General features: G+C 39.4%; 1 protein-coding gene across 2 annotated transcripts; it reads right to left on the minus strand.

Annotated features, from left to right (window-relative positions):
* Nucleotide 1: 1 nt before the first annotated feature.
* ctdsplb (CTD (carboxy-terminal domain, RNA polymerase II, polypeptide A) small phosphatase-like b) lies at nucleotides 2-19221 on the minus strand. 2 transcript variants are annotated; one of them, XM_079613053.1, is made up of 8 exons: nucleotides 18510-19092; nucleotides 12242-12402; nucleotides 11969-12001; nucleotides 10613-10714; nucleotides 6320-6376; nucleotides 4732-4824; nucleotides 3726-3911; nucleotides 2-2458 (listed from the first exon to the last, which is right to left on the minus strand). In XM_079613053.1, the coding sequence occupies exons 1-8, from the start codon at nucleotides 18583-18585 to the stop codon at nucleotides 2333-2335; spliced, it is 834 nt and encodes a 277-aa protein (XP_079469179.1). In that variant the 5' UTR covers nucleotides 18586-19092; the 3' UTR covers nucleotides 2-2332. The 2 variants fall into 2 exon arrangements, with proteins under 2 accessions (XP_079469179.1, XP_079469180.1); XM_079613054.1 differs by lacking the exon at nucleotides 11969-12001 and having other exon boundaries at nucleotides 18510-19221.
* Nucleotides 19222-19560: the final 339 nt, after the last annotated feature.

Raw genomic sequence — 19560 nt, forward strand, 5'->3', positions numbered from 1 at the left:
TGAAGGTGAACAACTTTTTTAATAATCATTACCCCAAATGAGCACAAGTAATTACTTGCATGCTTCTGTAAAAATGAAAACCTAAAACTACACTAAAATAGTTCAACCTCTTACGATATGCTAAAGGACACCATTCAAGAGGTGACATTTATTTAGAAGAAATTGAGGATACTGGACCCTTTAGTACAGAGCAATATAAAAGAAGGCATTGTGTTTTTTTTTTTAAAAAAGGTGCTTTAATATAACATGTCAGAGTCCGGAAGAAAACTTGCAACAACCATGAATTAGTTCAACTTGAAATATACTCAAAACACCAGCACTGTACAGCCTCTCCACACTGATTTCAAGCCTAGAGTAAATCGTGTCTGTATGGCTTACTAAAAAACATCAAAGAAAGTAAGGCATAATTTAATTGGATGTGCCGACTTAAAACATTGAGGTGACATCATGAAAACAAAGTGTATTATAAACAGCACCTGACAGTTTAGTGAAAAACACATGGAGAACAAAAGTAAATAAAAACCGTGAGCAAAACCAATAGTGTTTCAACGCTGTCAGATCACCTGGAGATATTTAAAAAAGGTGACATTTTCAAATGTGAAAAGTATTGTGTTTAACGATTAGACATTAAAAGCTCGAAATCAAAATTAACAAGCCAAATTATCCAGGCAGCCAGAAGATCTTCAGCAACCAGCAGATTTGATAGAGCCGACGATTGAAGGAGAGGCTGTAGAGCGCGTCAACAAGCAGAAAACAGCGTACATCTCAAATACTGACAGAAGACCATAAAAGTGAGAATGGATTGCTTTCCGTCGCCTGCCGCGGAACAGGATGAAGAGAGATGCAGAGAGGTAGACGAAGAAAGACGGAGGAAAAAAAACAAACAGGACTGAACCGTGACGTGGCGGACTCTGGGCAGAGAGAGAGAAAGTAAGAGAGAGAGGTTATTGCCTGTTCAGCTGCTCCTCTCATCTTAGGCACTGCGGTGATGCAGAGTCTGCACAGCTTGCGCCGAACACTTTTGAAACTTCTCAAAGCCAGAATCTCATCAGGAGAAAAAGGCCTCCGCTTAGCTCTACAGGAGGGCTGCGCTGCCACAGGACAAGAGCAAACCCTTTAAGGACCGACTGCGACTAAAAACGCGTCCGTTCCGCCCATGGATGATGCTCTGGCACAAGCTGCACAGCGCTCTAGTCCCTGGGCTGGTACTGGTCGTACCTACAGGGAGGTCTTTTGTAGTGTAGTGTACAGTGGTAGCAGCAGCAGGGTATGGTTTAAAACAAGTTGAAACTAATTTAAAAAATATAAAGATGATGGACCTGTACCAATTCTCAACGACCAGATGAACAAAAAGAATTAAAAATGATAAAAGGGATACATTTGCAATTGTGCATCCTGGCTTCCATAAAGAACAAGTCCCCTTACTAATACAACCGAGGGGGGGGGGAACAACTGCAGTGTCTACGCTACTTCACCAAAAGGCATTTAGCGACTAAAATTCTGTGTCGACTGGGCAAATTTTTTTTTAAATGTCCAAACGTGTCTTCAGCACCAATATTAGCATCTGGCTTGTTTGCTGAAAACAAAACGTACTTCAGCATCAGATTGTGAAACAAACTTGGCACGACACAATCTTGGGTTTAAGATTGTTACTCCTAGGTAAGTTGGCAAAAGAGGCCGTGGTATACGAGACGAGTAACCTAACAAGTGCAAATGCATTCCTTTGCTCTTAGAAAACAAACTAAACATATACAAGTCTAGATAATAGAATCAGTCTATATAAATGGCACAAAGCTAAAGCAAAATTGAAAAATAAAAGGAGCACAAGAACAAAGATGGTGACGTGTACCCAGCTTTACATAATTAAAAATCTCTGGCCTCTTTAACAGTGCTTTTATAAAAAGAGACTGACCTGCCTCCGTTTTAAAGCATATAATTCTTGTAAAGATTAGGTTCTCTGGAAATGTCATGTACAAAATGTTAATTTCCCCCATAAAAATGACATTCAAAAAAGGCACTTTGTTGGGTCGGAGAGAAAACCCCACAGTCCTTTAACCCTACGGATTTCTACCTGCATAGCAACACCTCAGAGAATGGTTATGACTTGAATATTTTCATTTCAAAAAAGGAAAGAAAAAGTAGATTTTTTTTGGTTTATCATAAGCACTTTTCAAAAGAGAAATATTTGAGTGTCCACTAAATGTAAAAAGTCTGTTCATGTCACTGTGTGCGTGTCCTGGTTGGGGGCGTGGCTGCTCTCGGTGAGGTGAGGACTGCAGGCTGGAGGAGAGAGGAGCTGGGATGGGCTCTCCACTGGCCCCTCGTCAGGCTGCTACCTGCCCCTCAGGTTCTGCAGCACCCCGTACACGTCCTCCTCTTTGCTCAGTCCCTCAAAGAAAGGCAGCAGGTCCAGGAGCTCCGTGTCAGTCATGTCATCAAACCACGACTGCACGGGAACCTTCACAAGACACACACACACACACACAATTAGAACCTGACTTTAGAGCTTCTCACATTTGAAACAGTTAACCCTGGGTCATTCTAAACCCCGGGTTAACGGAATCCTGGGGATTTAAAAGCTGCCGTTTCACACTGCACATTCCTAAACCCCAGGTTAAAGTCCTTTTTGCATATTTGTGGTGTCAATGTTACTGACTGGACAAACGCAGCATGTGACTTATTTACATAAAGGCTCTAGCAATGCGCATCTTCATATTACACATTTCTGAGAGAACTTTTAGAACTAAAAAAGGTAGGAATGACGGTCTATTCACTCCAATTGTCGCGGTTTCCATCGTCGTTTAGCATTTTTCCTATCATACGGAGAAACTACTGTTTATAAACATTCCACTGCGTTTCCATGACTGCCCAAAGCACGTGAATATAAGGCACACGACTGGAGGCTGAACGAGAAGCTAATTTTAGCAGTCAGAAACTGTCCTAGAAGTTGTGACCGTGTACATGCAGTGGTATTCACAGTACAGACTCAGAGCCTAATTGATGAACCCATATGGACCAGTATTTGCCCGTTTGTTGCAATTAAATGCAGCGATGGCAAAAAGCACTCACAGATTCTCGTTCATCTTTAATATTATGAATGTTATGTACTGATTCCATTTATATTTAGAATTTTCCTTCAAAAATGTTTGTTTGTAGTGGCAAGAAAACGGATTTGTTGTCTACAACATGGAGAAACATCCGTGAACGTCACTAGGCAACATTACTAGGCAACCAGCGGGAACGCCCACTAGCGACCGTTCCGCCAGCCACTGGAGTCCTGCAGCGACAAAATCGCTTGAAGTGTGAACGTACCTTAACACCGCATTGCGGTGCCAAACTTGTATAGTTTGAAACGATGTGTAGTTAACAGTAACACTGTTAATGTACTACATATGTAGTTTCATAACCCTGGGTATATACCGGAGCTAACCCCCCCTTTTAGATTGCAAGTGCGAAACGTTCCTTTACCCAAGGGGTTAAAAGCGGTGATTAGAACGACGATAGCCCGGGGTTAAGCGCAGCATTTTTTTTTCTCCCAAAAAAAGTTAGTGTAGTTTGCCTTTAACTACAAATGGTCATATAAACAACCAGTTCAACCAAGTCTCACAAACCTAAAGAACACCATTAACAGTAAGTTGCGTTTGATTCACTAAAAAGTCAGACTACTTTGGCTGTGCTGTATAATTGTTTATTGCTGATGAAACTCTTTTTAAAAAAACACTCACAGCATTTTCAGGATGGAAAATGTAGGAAGCAGGGGAGTTGTCCACAATGATGACGTTCCTGAGCTCTCTCCCGAGCCGACTAAGGTCTTTGACATAGTTCCCTCTGTGGAAAACGCAGGATTCCCGGAAGAGTCGTGCCCGAAACACACCCCACTGGTCCAGCAGGTCAGCCACCGGGTCGGCATACTGAGGCACACACAGACACAACAGACACTTAGACAAGTTAAAGGTGTTTTTTTCCAGTAGCTCATGCACTGATTAAACTGCAGAGTCACTGTGGAATTGTCCAGTTGCTCCCTGCAACAAATACAAATATAAAACAGAGAAAATGCAAGCTGCTAGGGCAACGTAACACTATGTCCATGTCTATGCAAACGAAAACGTCTACAAAGAGGACTGTAAGGAAACCTACAAAACCATAGTCAGATACGTGCTACTAAAGCGAATGAGCCGTTACGTCCTCAATATAACAGACATGGAAGCAACCAAGACACGTGATCTAAACTACAGTGGGCCGGATAAAGCTAATGTGTCACTTACAGGAATGAGAAGAACAAAACATAGAGACATTAGCTACAGATACAGTGACAAATGAAACTTCACAGCATATCGTAAAAGCGGCCAAACTCAAACAATGTGAGCTTTTTAAAGGTGAAGGCAGCAGCGACTGCAACTACTGGTACACGGCACGCATTCTGGAAGAGTCACGGTTGCCATAGAGACACTTACCCATGCATTAGCGGCTAAAACAAACGCAGGCCACACAGAGACAGAGAGGGGGGTCAGATATTAGCAGAGCAGGTATGAATCAACGCCCACCCAACAGACCTTAAATCACCCAGCAGGGCTCTGCCAGGTATACCACAGTACTTTCTTCCTTAAATAACATTCAGACTGTTTCAGCCAGTGAGGTTTTGTGCACTATGAGGGTTATGAGATTCTGACTGACTGTGTTTTGACATGTTTGTTGACATTAAATAAGTCAGTCACAGTGTGGTGGACAAACCTTGGCTAGACTGGCTGTGAAAAGCACACATTCAAACAGCTCGCCCATTTTCTGCAGGAACTCGTCAACGTGAGGCCTTTTGAGCACATACACCTACGAAGGGGAGATATTGTGAGCCATTTAAGTCCATTTGAATGATAATAAGTGCTCATAATAGAGTTCAACAGTCGGGTTCCGGAAGTAAAAACTCCATTCATTTTCTTCATAGGGAAATGGATTTTTAATGATAACTTGGAAACCTTTTTAGACAGCCCTACTTTGAGCTTCGAGGTTGTTAATCGACGGTACACACCTCGGTTGAAGCCGTCAGCCCGCATTATTTCAACTTATTTTTAAAATTACAGTGTATAACGCCGGAATTCCTGGTGAAGAACTACATTACCCATGATGCTGAAATAACCAAACCCCCCCTACAAAAGAGCTTTTTAGCTCCGCCTACTCCCATGAAGCACTGCGAATGACGCAATCGAGTCGTCTCCTTATGCTCTCAAAATAATTGTATGTATATACATATTTTGCAATAAGCTTAAAATATATTGTTTCTATAGATATAATCAACATTCTAAAATGAGTAGCTTTATATTTCTTGATCATTTTTTATTTGATTATGCTGTTCGCAATGCTTCATGGGATTGTAGTTCTTTCCCTCAGTAAAGCCGTTAAGTGTTAAGTACAGTCTTGTACCTTATTTTATATCTGATTTTCAAATATTTTAGCTTAAAATCAAAGCTGGTATTGTTATGATTTGGCTTGGTTCATGGCTTATAATGCTTTAACAAAGTTTTTTTTTTTTTTTTATCCCTATGGGAAAAATGAATGAAAGAAATACTTCCGTAACCAACACAGCTGAAAAAGTGGGTGGCCACTGTTGCACTCTATACATGTATAATAATAATAATAATAATAATCATCAAATCTTTATAAAACAATATAATAAAATATATATTATATAGTACAATATTGTCATTATCAGAGCCATTTAAGTCAATTTAAATTATAATAAATGTTCATAAATATCCATATAATAATGAAGTCTTTAACATGCAATATAGTATAAAAAATAATACAATATAGTGATAGAGCAATTTAAGTAAATTAAAATAATACATTTTCATAATAGATATAATAATAATATTTTAATAAAAATAAAATATCTAATATAATGATACACAGAGCCATTACAATTATTATTTTTAAATAATAAATGATCTCTATAATATATAAAAACTATTATAATAATAGTAAAATATTTATAAAATAGAAAAATATATAATATAAAAACATAATATATCCAAAAGTCATGTTCTCGTTCTTCAAAACACTGAGGAACACAAATCAAGCACAGATGATTTGCATCAGCTCCAGGACGACAAACGGCTGCCACCTAGTGCAAGTAATCATGAATAGGCCTCCCAGGACAGACAGCCTATCCTGGATTACTTGAACAAGGGAACAGCCACTCAGCCATGTTCACCACTCCATCCAATGAAGTTGACACGGACATAAAACCCACAAACGGCTTCATAATTGCTATAGAACACACTAGAGTGTAATATGAAACCTGTGCATGTCTCCATCAATTCTGTACCTGATGCACTGTGCCATCGATCTCCACTGGGACGATGAAATCAGCATTGCTAATAGGCTATGAGAGAGAAACAAATGCAAAACAGTGTTATGAGTATGACCCAGCTTCAGATGGAGACAAAGTAGAGGAAGTGATCTAACTAAGCCCACCCAAAATTTTATTTCACACATTTTCCTAAATACCTGAATAGTCTTTCAGGCAGTAGGCATGAATCTTATCAACTACTCATGTTTTGTTTTGTCATGCACTGGCTCAATAAGTTTCAAATATGTTTTTATTTAATGTGGCTATTACCAGAGTAATTCGTTTTCATTTCAACCATTGTTCTATTGAATGTGTGAGCATCCCTCAGGCTGTATCCTTCTCTAGCTTAAAAAAAAAAATCCATCTTTCAAAATATTGCTTATAAAACCCAATAAATAAATATTTTATTATTGGTTTTAGTCATTACACATGACGTAATGATGAATGCGGAAGCAGAGGATAGAGCAAAACAAAACACCAGACACGAATTAGAAGTTTAAAACGAGAATTTTTAAAGAGAAATGTCTGAAAAGCTTGAGTTTGTTGCCCAGCCCTGTTTGTTTTAACCGCGAGAGGCGTCAAAGCTTACGCTACTCCTACATCCTACCTCATACAGTTGAGCGCCAGACACGCCCCATCAGGTCGCCAACGGCCGCGATCGCGCGTGTCGCCGGAGAACGCCCGCTACCCATTGAAATGAATGGTAACGTGTCGCTTTGTCGCTTGTAGTGTGCACGCACCTTTACTCTTTTGGCGCAAGTCGACTTGAGTAGGTCGTCTGCCGGGAGCTAGTTATTTCAGAAGCCTTTATTAACCCCCCAGGGCCGCGTGGATTACTTTTATCATGGATGGATGCACTTTGATGGACTTCAAAACATGAACGGCCTTTCACTGCCCTTAGAAAGCTTGGAAGAGCCAGGACATTTTTTATATATATTTCCGATTGTATTCGTCTGAAAGAAGAATGTCATATACACCTAGGATGGCTTGAGGGTGATTTCACTTTTGGGTGAACTATCCCTTTCAATAACTCAAAAAAGTTAAATGAACAAATGTGAATTTGTTCTCTTTCATGCGTTGTCTTTTTTTAAATAATAAATCAAGTGAGCTCATTTGTCACTTCAACTATCTCAAAACATTATACTAACCGCTGATAAACAAGATGACAGCAATCAGAGGTTACTGATGTGTGATAAGCTCCATTTACTTATAATTTGCATAAGTGCACTGACAGTGCAGCGACAACAAACAGCAGAGGGCGTCTGTGCCCTCTCAATACAAACCTTTCAAGTTCCAAACATTACTAATCAGGTGTGAGGAAGGTTTGAGTATGGCACACCTCACACATTTGTCCTTACAAGCATGACTGAAATCAGTCGATCACAGACAACTTAACCTAGCCTGGTAATACCAGACTCTGCTACTTCACTTTGCTTCGTAGACAGAGTCTGGAATGGCATAATAGAGAAGTGTTTTCTCTCTCGCTAGGGGGCGCTTGTCTGAAGTTTAAAATCATTGGTTACCCGTAAGCCAATCAGATAAGTTTAGTTAGGACGTATGTTATGCGCCTGTACAGCCGCATCGAACCACAGACATCATGCATCGAACTCAAATCTATGATCGAACTTCCACTGTAAACACATGATGATGCGAGCGAAATACCGGAGTGAACATGGCTGTAAACGATTTTTGCAGATTATGCGAAGTTAATCTACGCATCCATGGTACAATCACGGCCTCTAAACTTATTTTTGACAGAGTGAAACAAGAAAATATTTGTAGCCAACTCTCAAATTTAGGATTAGATTTTTTAAACACAGCCAGTGCCGCTGCTAGCCATTTTGGTGCCCAGAGCATAATTCCTTTATGATGCCCTCTACCCCGAGAAGTTTCATGAGGCACGCGCGCTCCCTCTCCCTCTCTGCCGTGCACGCGCTACGCGGTTTGGAGCACAGTCTCTGTCTCGCGGGCGCGCTCGCTCTAGATTCCGGAGATTTTAACTAATTCGCGGGCGTCAGTGAGCCGCTATCAATATGCGGGAGACTCCCGGAACGCTATTTTTTTGGTGCTCCTCTCAGCTCTTGGTTCCCTACGCACAGCGCGTGGTGGGAGCGGCGGCACTGGTTCTCCATAACAGAGCGAATTGCATCCATAGACAGTATATAAACTGGACACAGCGACCCCATAGGTTTCAATGGAGAGAAATGAAGTCAATTAGAAGCACTCACTTCCTGATCGCCAGGCGAACTGCGCAGGCTCAAACTGAGCTTGACGACGTAGATGTGACGTGAGCAACCTGTAGGTCTTCTAGTAGCTGTGCCGAGAGAAATCTGAATCATTCCCTTACGAATCTCGCAGAGACGGAGAGCGTGGGTATTAGCTGTACATGAGCTAGCAACGGGAGCAACTTTATCACTCTCTATGGGCTTCTCCCTTGACTTTATGCCTCCACGTCCTCCCGATTGCTTGCGAGCTTCTCTGCCTGTCCATACGGTAATTTTTCGACTTGTGCGACAGAGTCGCGCGGGTATGACGCAATCGTTAGCCTATTTTTACAAAAACTGCTTCTACGGGGCCATAACGTAAGATACAAAGGTAATGGAGCCTTTTATACATTTTCGTGTTTCTTTAGAAATAAACAATGGACAAACGGTGTCTTTAAACGCCTCAGATGTAAAGTTATTCGCTGTCAAAGTGACGCCAAAATGAATGGGAGTCAATGGAATGCTAACAGCAGGTGGGGGTCCGCTAGCCAATGGCGGCGCCCAGGTCGGCTTCAATGTCTTTCGGAACACTGCCCCCCTGATTGCATCCCGTGTCTCGTTTCGGTTTTCGATTTCTCTGACCTACATGTAAAACTCGGCGCTTAGCGTCTACGTCACGGCTCTCAGCCCGCCCTCTGTTCGTTGATTGGCCCGGCCGTCCGAAGGCCGGTGGAAAACTGAAAGATAGGCCGCTATCTCAGACTGACTACAGGAGCGAAATGAAATTAGCGGAAGTAGGAAGTCTGACGTAGTCAGGCTAAACTTAACCCTGTACAGCCTGACATATGAAATAGCATGAAAAGGTTTTTTAAAAAAAAAAAAGCTTGTATGTGTTTTTGTTGAGTATCATATTTGATACATCAGGCTTTTATTTTTGCAGGAAAATATGAGGCTTACACTTAGAATCCCAAACTGAGCAAAAATATGCAATTTGTTGCAGAATTTATTGGCAAAAGGATGAAACTATGATAGCTTGTAATGTACAGTAAATCAATGAGATATTTAAAGGCGGTTTAACAGACTACAAACATGAAATAATGTCTTACTATTTCTTAATTTTATGATCAAAGCTGTAGTTTTAATTTTGGCAATACGACTGACGTAGACTCAAACATCTGATGCATCAGATTATATACTCAGATTTTAACATGATTTTTAAAAATATTAATTTTTTTGCTTCAGTCAAGTATGTGTATCTTGAAATATTACAAATATAAACGTTCTTATGTTTGTTTATTGTGTACCGAAAGGGGGGATTTAAAATTGAACAAAGGCTTTTTACTTGCTAAAAAAGTATGAACTCATCAATCAGAGGAAAAAAGACGCAGTAGATTGTGCACAACAGGTTTTTCAGCAAAGATCATTCAGAGGCCTTCGAATTTTGCGTAAAAAATATGATAAAGTGCGCTTTATAGGGTTAAACTCTGTTATAATCAGACTAACCCATGCCAAACTTCTGAGCTTCACAAACAGATCAAGATGATAAAGCGCTCAATATTGAGTTTCACAATCAGGGTTTCTCTTCTACTCTCCTTCTAGCAGCAGAGACAAATGAGGCCTGACTGGGCCGTCACCAAGCATCACAGGAAGCTCTGCCCGCATGCATATCTCTGACGCAAATAGGTCACTGTGGGTCACGGTCACTGAGCAAAATACTGAGAGAAGTCACAGTTTCATTGCATTTGTGACCCATTCCTGGTTGCCTTTCTCTGGGAAATACCTGACGCTGTTGTGTTGAATGAGAACTGAACCGAGTTAGACGATGACATACTTTTTTGCAGATCTGCTTCATAGATGAAACAAACTAATTTTAATAATTGATGATCTTTACAGAACGGAACTGAATCAACACTGAACTGACTTCAGCTGAACAACAGCCGAAAGCCATCAATTTCCTGTTATCGCTGTAAAGCTGCTTTGAAACAATCTGTCGCCTATTGTATACTAAACTGTATACCTGAAAGGGATCTGGGCTAGTTTCTACAGGCAATAATTAATGAATTACCTTAAACGAACTGTGCACCAGAGTCTCGTCCAAGTCTATTACCACACACTTCTTCCCATAGTCATTTATGTTAACCTCAGGCAGGAGGTACTTCTCTGGAGGCTGTGGAAATGCAAAACATAGAGAGTTAGCATGATGAACATGGAGCAGATTCAGCGTAATGAGTGAGAAATGAGGCACGGGAGTTTTAGCCGCGACGTGTTAGACCGTTATGAAGCAAAATGAGCAGAAAGAACCACGATCCCCAACCATCTACACATTTCCTCTGGGAATTGTGAGGGAAAGCTTCAGGCATTTTAGGAAGTGTGTTTCCTGAGCTGCACAGATGACGCGCATGCAGTAACATCCCAGCTCTTTCCAAGCGGAAGTGGAAAGGATTATGGCCGTGCGTGGGGATTAAAAGGTTTTTCACACATTAATCAGAGATGCAGGATGGGTAAGGTTAGAGAGTGCGAGAGTGCGAGAGTGACTTCAACACTGGCTGTCTGTATGAAATCCCATCACTTTATTTATATGCTGCGGGTGAATGGGTCCCTCTCTTGATCCAGTTCTCTAATCCTAGCTGCACCGTCTCAATTCAAGCAGAGGCAATCTTGTTATAGAGGGAGGCAGTATGCTGTCGAGTCTATCTAATCTAAATCCCTGTCTGTTTAACGGGATGAATCAAGCTTAGGAGGAACCGCTGGAGTGCAGTCATGATCTTGGTCCGAACTGCTGAATGAACACAAAGACACCAGAACACTTACAGTTCGGATTGTGTGATCGCTACTTCTAAAATCTTAAGGACAAAATCATTAAGGGATTGATCATGAGATCTGATCTTCCCATATGGTCTTTAACAGCCTCCCATTGAAATCTTACTAACCCCAAACTTCTGAACGCTAGTGTACATTTAAATATTATGCCTTGCAAACTTAAATGTTTTTTTTTTACAGATGTACTCAACACTGTTCTTGTACATTCTGCTGATCTATCTCCAAGATAGATTATCTAGCTGGATAACATAAAAGTAGTTTTTTGAGAATTCAACAAAATCTCATCGAAGTCCTCAAGGCATCAGTAATAGCATGTTAAATGACGAACCAAACAGTAATGTTTGGCTTTGCATGCCGTAGTCGACAAAAATAGCCAACACATGTTGCTCAATGCCTTAGCCCATAATTGTGTGGAAAAACATTAAGCTTTCCAGTCACCACTAGTAGTAATATACAGTGTATGAAAGCATCCATCAGGCAGTGCATCACTGTCCACAGAGTCGCTTGAAAAGACGATTCGAGAGTGCAGTGGTGAGGCGCTCCATGCGGCATGCGAGAGCACACAGACAGACGACACAGAGTGGAGTGGAGTCATACATACACTGGGGATAGGGATGACCTCAACCTGGTCACACTGGGACATGAGATGAAGACAGAGGAAACAAACAGGAGAGGAAATGAGGTGCTTAACCACAAGACAAATGGACTATAATCAAGACACATGTGATACAGTCTGCACAGAAAAAAAAGAGAGTTGTGATGACTTCTACTTAACATGAGGAAAACACACATGACGGCGAGAGTCTCTGTATCAATACGCATCTGATCTTCAGTAATCGCTCCCGTTATAAAGAGGATGTGTGGGCAGTCTCACCTTTGGTGGAGCTCCGTTCTCCTCCACAGGTGGCGGCAGAGGACTGCTGTTGTTGTTGGGGGTGGTGGGCGGCTCGGCATCGTAACTCCTCAGGCAGCAGAACAACGAGCTGAAGATGCTGCGAGTCCTCTTCTTCTTCAGGCTGCTGTTAGACAGCGAAACTACAAAAAGAACAGAGAGAGAACACAGGTTTAAAACTAAGATTTTTTTTTTGAAAGAATTTTGTAATATTGTGAAATAGGATTACATTTTAAAATAACTGTTTTCTGTTTAATTATATTTTAAAATCTTTATGCGTTTTAAAATGCATTCCTGTGATGTCAATGCTGAATTTTCAGGATTAACATTTTGAATCTCTTTACTTTCACTTTTGATGAAATAAAAATGTAATGCATTCTTGTTGAATACAAGTATTAATTTCTTAAAAAAAGAAAAAACAATTACTGACCGCAAACTTTTGAATGGTATTGTACATTGATATATTTATATGTAAAAAGGTTATAACTCTAAAACTTACTTCTACATAATACATACTTGTGGCTATATAAATTTAATAAAGATTATACAGAACGGCTAGGGTCAGAAGTAAAATAAATTTGAATTTAAATGTTTATGAGTTACATTCATTTCAGTCCGTGAAGTGTATCCTTCCTACGCCCCATGATCCTTTGCCTGAATTATGGGAGTAACTTCCGTTAAACTGTAACCAATCAGCGAAACGTTCGCTCTATGAACTAAATAAGCATTTTCAAAACTTGGTGCATGAGATGACATTATTCTACTCACCCTGCAACCATCGAACAACAAAAGTGTAAAAGCATAAACAAATTACTACCACCACAGACGATGAATAACCCCTAATTATTTTTGTAGCAATATTACGGACGTGTTAAATATCACTGTAGTAATACATGTCTGTATAATGCAACGCATTGCCTTAATCAAGATTGTTAATTAACTGGAAGTTGGAACATAGTGATAATACAGTGATTTGCATCATTGTGACAGACAATAATTATTATATCTGCCTGCTTTTGAAACATTAGAGTAAACACTGGTTTATAGGGATTAAAAGGGAAAAGGGGAGACAATTACATTTTAAAGCATCTGTGTGAAAACAAACATGGAAAAAGAGAAAAACAAGAGATTCTCAGTGCATTCCAGTGAATTATTCCAGAGATATAAATGTTAATTAAATTAGGAGAGCTGCAGACCACAAATACGCAGTAGGCCTATATGTTGTCCTTTTTAATACTGTTACAGTGGAACACAAAAAAATAAATATATATATATATTAATGAGGAAAAGAATGCAGCGACTGAAAAGAGCTCTTGCCATGGATATTCCTGTCATGTCACATTAAAATACCAAGCCTTAAGTTTTTCCCTTGAAGTCTGAACACGACAATTTTAGAGCTCATTCAGTCAAACTGACGTAAAAAAAAAATTAGATTAGAATTAGAAAATTTTTACGTTGAACTTCCCCAAACCGGAAGTGCCAATCATAAACTAAAACGAAATAGGTGGATGATACACGCCATATAAAGTTCAATAACACTCATTTGGGACACTTGGTGGTGGGAATGCCTGAACACCCTTTAGGGAAATGGCTTTCTCCCAGTCAGGATGTCACATGATGGCATCTTTAATTAAAAGTCCTGACTATTACAAATGATTAAGGACAGGCTTTACACCAATACACTGCACATAATGAGGGGACGTCAAAGACCCTCACAGTTCTCCTCTCCTCATTCACACACACACTAATAATAATCTTCCTTCATTCCAGCGCCACAGCGGAGGCTCTGAATGCTAACACTGAGGTCACCAGCAAGTAAAGGCCCTTTAACCCTTTAACTGTCACTGTCCCGTATACGGGACGCCTACGTTTACCTCACTATATTACAATTAAATCCTAAATTAATCATGACAAACTATATATCATTGGAAAGGTCTAAGACTCCTTAATAGATATTTCAGCACTGTTTTCTGTTACAAATTATGCAGGAACAGTAATAGATGAATTTATGACAAGAGCGCACCTCAAAAAAATCGACATCATAACAGGAGTTCTGACCTTTGTCACAAAAAGTCGACGCACATACTTTTAATAATTGAAATGTTGGTTTTCATGCTAAAAATTAATAATAAAACATATAATCTAGTATTTGTCAATAAAAAAAATGATAAAATAATATTACCTTCTAAAAAGTATCATATATATATTATCCTCTAAAATATAATATTATCTTTTTTTATCGCCTTTTTTTATTACATTTCATATTTTAGTAGTTATCATAAATTAGGTATCATTTGAAAGCTTACGATCTCAGAATTCATCCTGTGAAAACTGTTTTGAAATTGGACATTGTGTTACCATAGAAACATTACTCTAAATTATTTTATCAGGCTCCTCCCCTTTTGGGCATTATTATATTTCATAATTTATGATCAAAATATTTTCTAATCTTGACAAAACACATATTGTCAGAAAGGTCTGAGTCTCAAGGTTCCATATTTTGTGACAGAAGTGATATTTGGACAGAAATGTATACATTTTTTATGGCAGAATGCATACAGTTAAATTCAATGGAATTCAATGACACCCGGAGGCTATTTTTGGTATTACGCCTAAACAAAATCTCATGGGAACTTCAATTTTTATTATATCAACTTCAAATTTGGAACACAACTTGGTTAGATTTATGGCTTTTATTTTATAGTAATTTTATAGTAAAAAATATTTTGTAAAATATATATTTTATATAAAAGAAAAATATTAAATAAATTATATTTGATTTAATGTAAATTTAAACTTCCATAACTTTTTCATACTTTAATTTTTTGAAGTTCTTTCACTTCAGCAATAATCTGCAATTTTTTCCCTTTAAAACAAGACCAAACTTAGGTCTATACTCCAAAGCATTCTTGAATTACAGCCATTTAAGCTTGAATAGTCCATTTTAATGTCCATTCTCAAAAAGGGGGGTGACAGCTAAAGGGTTAAAAATAGTGACAAGCTGAAAAAAAATAGAAACTAGACCCCACTCGCTTACAAACCCCACCCCGTCCCCTTTAGGCTCCAAAACCCTAGTCCCTGCACTCATTGGCTGCCGCCTCCAGCACCATTTTAAGGGACAGAGGCTATTTTCCCTCGTTCCTAAAGCTTCACTGATGACTTCAGAGGCACAGGCGAGGGGGAATATTTGAGGGAGAGAGGGAAGAAGAGAGGAGGAAAGCAACAGCGGAGGTGGGGCTAAGAAAACAACCAGCCAATGAGAACCGTGCATTCCTCTCCCGCCCCTTTAGCCACCATCTCAAAGGTTCAGCTGCTGAACATCTCAAGCTTTTCACAGCAAAATACAAGAACCTATGCAATACATTACACTAACATTTATGAATTGCATCAAACTAGAAAGATTCGGCTGATTTTTACAGCAACAGGACTGAGCTTATTAAAAGACAGCACTTTAAGTAGACTTTCAATAGTTTTGATCAAGAAAGCAGCTTCAAATAATGCATTGCAGTGCTAGGATCATTTTTCATAAGTGGGAGGACAACAGCTTGTCTTCACTCAGGAATATTAGAGGAAGTGTCAGAAAGCATGTTCAGCCTCATGGTAAGAAGAGGTGTAAAAAAACATGATATTTAGGTCAACTGAGTAGCCTCTCACAATGAGTGTTTTCGCAATGCCACAACACACACAAAAAATCATGAATATGCATTTATTTAAATGCCTTTACCACATATAAAGAGCAAAAACATGACTGCAGAAGCATCCTATGAACAAAGTTATATAAACTATTTCCATATGCACTCAAAACAAGTAAATGCAGTAAAGTACAGCAGGACGTTTTACATAATTGTGGGCAGAATGCAAAAAAGATCCCTGTCAGGCAACGGGCCAGAGACATTGATCACTGCGGCAGACTATCAGATGCCATCAGAGCTCAAGCAGATGCCTTAAAAAAAATCCTGTAATTACAACTGACTTTAATTACTTCTGGCTTAATACTAATCTACATGTTGGAAAGACTCATTAATGGCTTTGAAGAGGGAACTCTGGTCTGGATGAGATCAATGCAGTATATGCATGTCACAAAAGGCATTTAAGTGTTGCCTAACATGCCATCAAAAGCGCAAGGACCATTATAGATTGTTCATCTTTATTCAGTGCTGTTTTGAGAGGGCAGCTGTTGAAGAGCTTCTCCACTCAGCCACCCAGAGGTCAAAGGTAAAGCTCTGGAAGTGCTCCATCCAAATGCCTGCTGTCACAGAGCCGGACATCCTCAGATGAGCAGCCCTGCAAAACTGTAACATGCATTTCATTTAAAGGGATATTTCCGCCAAAAATTTTTATTGTCAATCGCTCACCCTCATATCGTTCCAAGCCAGTAAGTCTTTCATTTCTCTTCAGAACACAAATATTTTTAATGAAATCTGAGAGCTTACTCTGCCCATTGACAGCTAAGCAACTACCACTTTGACGCTTTAAAAAGTTCATAAAGAGATCGTAAAACTAATCCATATGAATTGAGCAGTTTAGTCAAAATTTCCTGAGGAGACATGATTGCTTTATATGATGAACAGATTGAATTTAGGCTTTTATTCACATATAAACATTCATAAACACATCTGTTGTGGTAAACGGAAGCTCAAGCATGTTCGCTTGACGTGTGAGAAACAATGAGGTGCTGATGTTACGCAGCACATTTGAGAGCTTCCTCAAGGAACCAATGAGGTTTGTTCTCGTGCGTCAAGCAAGTTTGGTTGAGCTTTTGTTTATGTTTGCCGATCAATGATTATATGTGGAAAAAAAAGCTTAAATTCAATCTGTTCATCATATGAAGCAATCAAGTCTCTTCAGAAATTTTGGACTAAACCGCTCAATTCATATGGATTAGTTTTACAATCTCTTTATGAACTTTTTGAAGTGTCAAAGTGGTAGTTGCTTAGCTGTCAATGGAGGGACAGAGAGCTCTCATATTTCATCAAAGAGATCTTAATTTGTGTTCTGAAGATGAACGAAAGAATTTTAATTTTGGGGGGAAATATCCCTGTAAGGCAAGACACTATTTGCGTTTCTCATGCACTGGTTATTTTTTTGATTTTGGGCCATTTTGTTTTCATAACATGTAACGTACATAAAACATCAAGACTGGTGAAAAGAAAACATTCAAAAAAGTAATAAAGTGTTTATTACACACTATATATTTGCGCCTCTAAATTTCAATTGCAATAGCCTACATATCTTTAAAGACTGTCTTCTCAGTGAGCCAGAAACCTCCAGGCAAATACACAAAACTTTACAGTTTTATTCTTATATTCTAAAGGTTTTTACAGTTGAGTTAGTTCTTGTGCACTTGATTTATATAACAGCTCATTGTTACTTTAATTTTTTTCAGCAATTTTTCCTTATTTTTGGAGTAATCAAAATATATATCCAAAACCCCCCTCAGTAAAATTTTTTTAACTTAAACGTGTAGTCAAAAAAAAAAAAAAGCTTTATCCAATGTTCCACTTTCTTTTCTGGAATTTAATAATGCCTCATTTGCATATTTAAACAACACTTCAAAAGACTTGTGCAAAACAGTTATCTTAATATACTGTACAATCTACTAGGTTTGATGATGCAGGGTTTAATCAACAAGTTATTATGTACCATATTCATCAGTGGTGTCTAGCCTTTAAAAAAAATGCTTTTTGGCACATAAAATGTTTGTTCGCATGACCTACACAGCGCGATCACAAAATTGACTTGCCTGTTTTGTAAAACAAAATTGTAACGTTAGGCAACTAAATAACATATCTAGCCTACTTAATTCCTGCTGCTGACTTGACTAAAAGAACAACAAGTCAAAAGTCCACCGCTTCTTAAATAAAACATGTGCCCTTTAAAGCACTCAACTTATGCAAGTCTTGCCCCGTGACAGAAAGAAACATGTTTACGTTGGTCTCCATCCACATCACGGGCGACCAACGCTTGTTACAGAGCCAAAACTTTCGCTCTTTAGTTTACATTGCGCCTTTGCGACGACTCAATTATATAAACACACTCGGTGATTGTTCTACATCAAATGTAACACGTTGTCATATGAAAGCATATACAAATAAAAATAGCACTATATCCTCGTTTATGTTGGTCTATACAGGAATTAAATTATTATTGTCCGCGGACGCAGGCTCGCAGCCCGCTCGTTTAAAATGGTGGGTAAAGCTAACAAAACGCGCAACGGCGACCAACTTCAACGCACAAAAGCACCTCTCACCTTTCTCAGCATTTGACGAGAGTATCTCCTCCTCCTTGGGGTTGGTAACCTGCGTTATTATGGACGTGTTGTCCATGGAAACGAGATGTTAGCTCCTTTTTCCAGCGAGTTCTGGCCGTGTTTCAGGTTGTGCTAACAGCTAGTCGAGTTAATGGCAGATCTCCAGCCAGCCAGCAGACTGCTGTCGCTCAGGCTAGCGTGGGCGAACGGACTGCACCCGACCACTAATCTTTGCGTTTTGTTGCATTAAAATACGCGTCGCGGACACACATTTGATCAATCAGCCCGTGCGGATGCGCATTACAAAAATCAACTGCGCCAGCGCCGAATGGCTAACAAGTAATTGGAGGTTGGATTGCTAAAATAAGATAGCGTTAGCGAGCTGACCATGAAACCCCTGAATAAATGACCCGCGCGATGTCTGAACGCTCGCGTTTAAACCCCTGGAGCTATAGCGGAGAACGCCGCGACATCTGTGCGCTTAAGCGAGCGTCAAAAACTGCCTCTTCATGTTTTCCCGTGTTTTCTGATCTCTGCTTCCAATATGGAGACGGCGTGTGTTTGATGTTCACGAGATTGAGCTGAGGAACAGCAGGAGGAGGTATTTTCTGGGAACCCCCTCCCTCATATTAAAAATAAAAGCACGGCCGGGGAGCGCGCAATCCGCCCAATGACAGGACAGGAGTCCTCACAAAGTCGACTGATCAACAGTGACTCAACTATGGAACTAACACTAAAAAATAAAAAGTTCAAATAAAATACACGAACAATTGGTCTGGTTTATAGTTTTCAATTATGCTTCGTGATGATCCTTAGAATGAATAATAAGAGTGAGAGTTTAGAGAAGTAGGCTATAGCCTAGCTCATGATTGTTTGATTTCTTCCTATTTTTGTTGTTTCATATTGAGCAGCTTCAATATGCGAATAAATGAACATCTGTCATTTACAGTAAAGAATTGGATATAGGCTAGAATGTAAATGGGCATCACACTGTGGGCTACAAATCGAGTAAAACAAATTGTGCCTGTGCCTGTATTATGAAGTGAGAAAC

The sequence above is a fragment of the Phoxinus phoxinus genome (genome assembly GCF_949152265.1).
Source record: "Phoxinus phoxinus genome assembly, chromosome: 5".
NCBI classification, from domain to species: domain Eukaryota; kingdom Metazoa; phylum Chordata; class Actinopteri; order Cypriniformes; family Leuciscidae; genus Phoxinus; species Phoxinus phoxinus.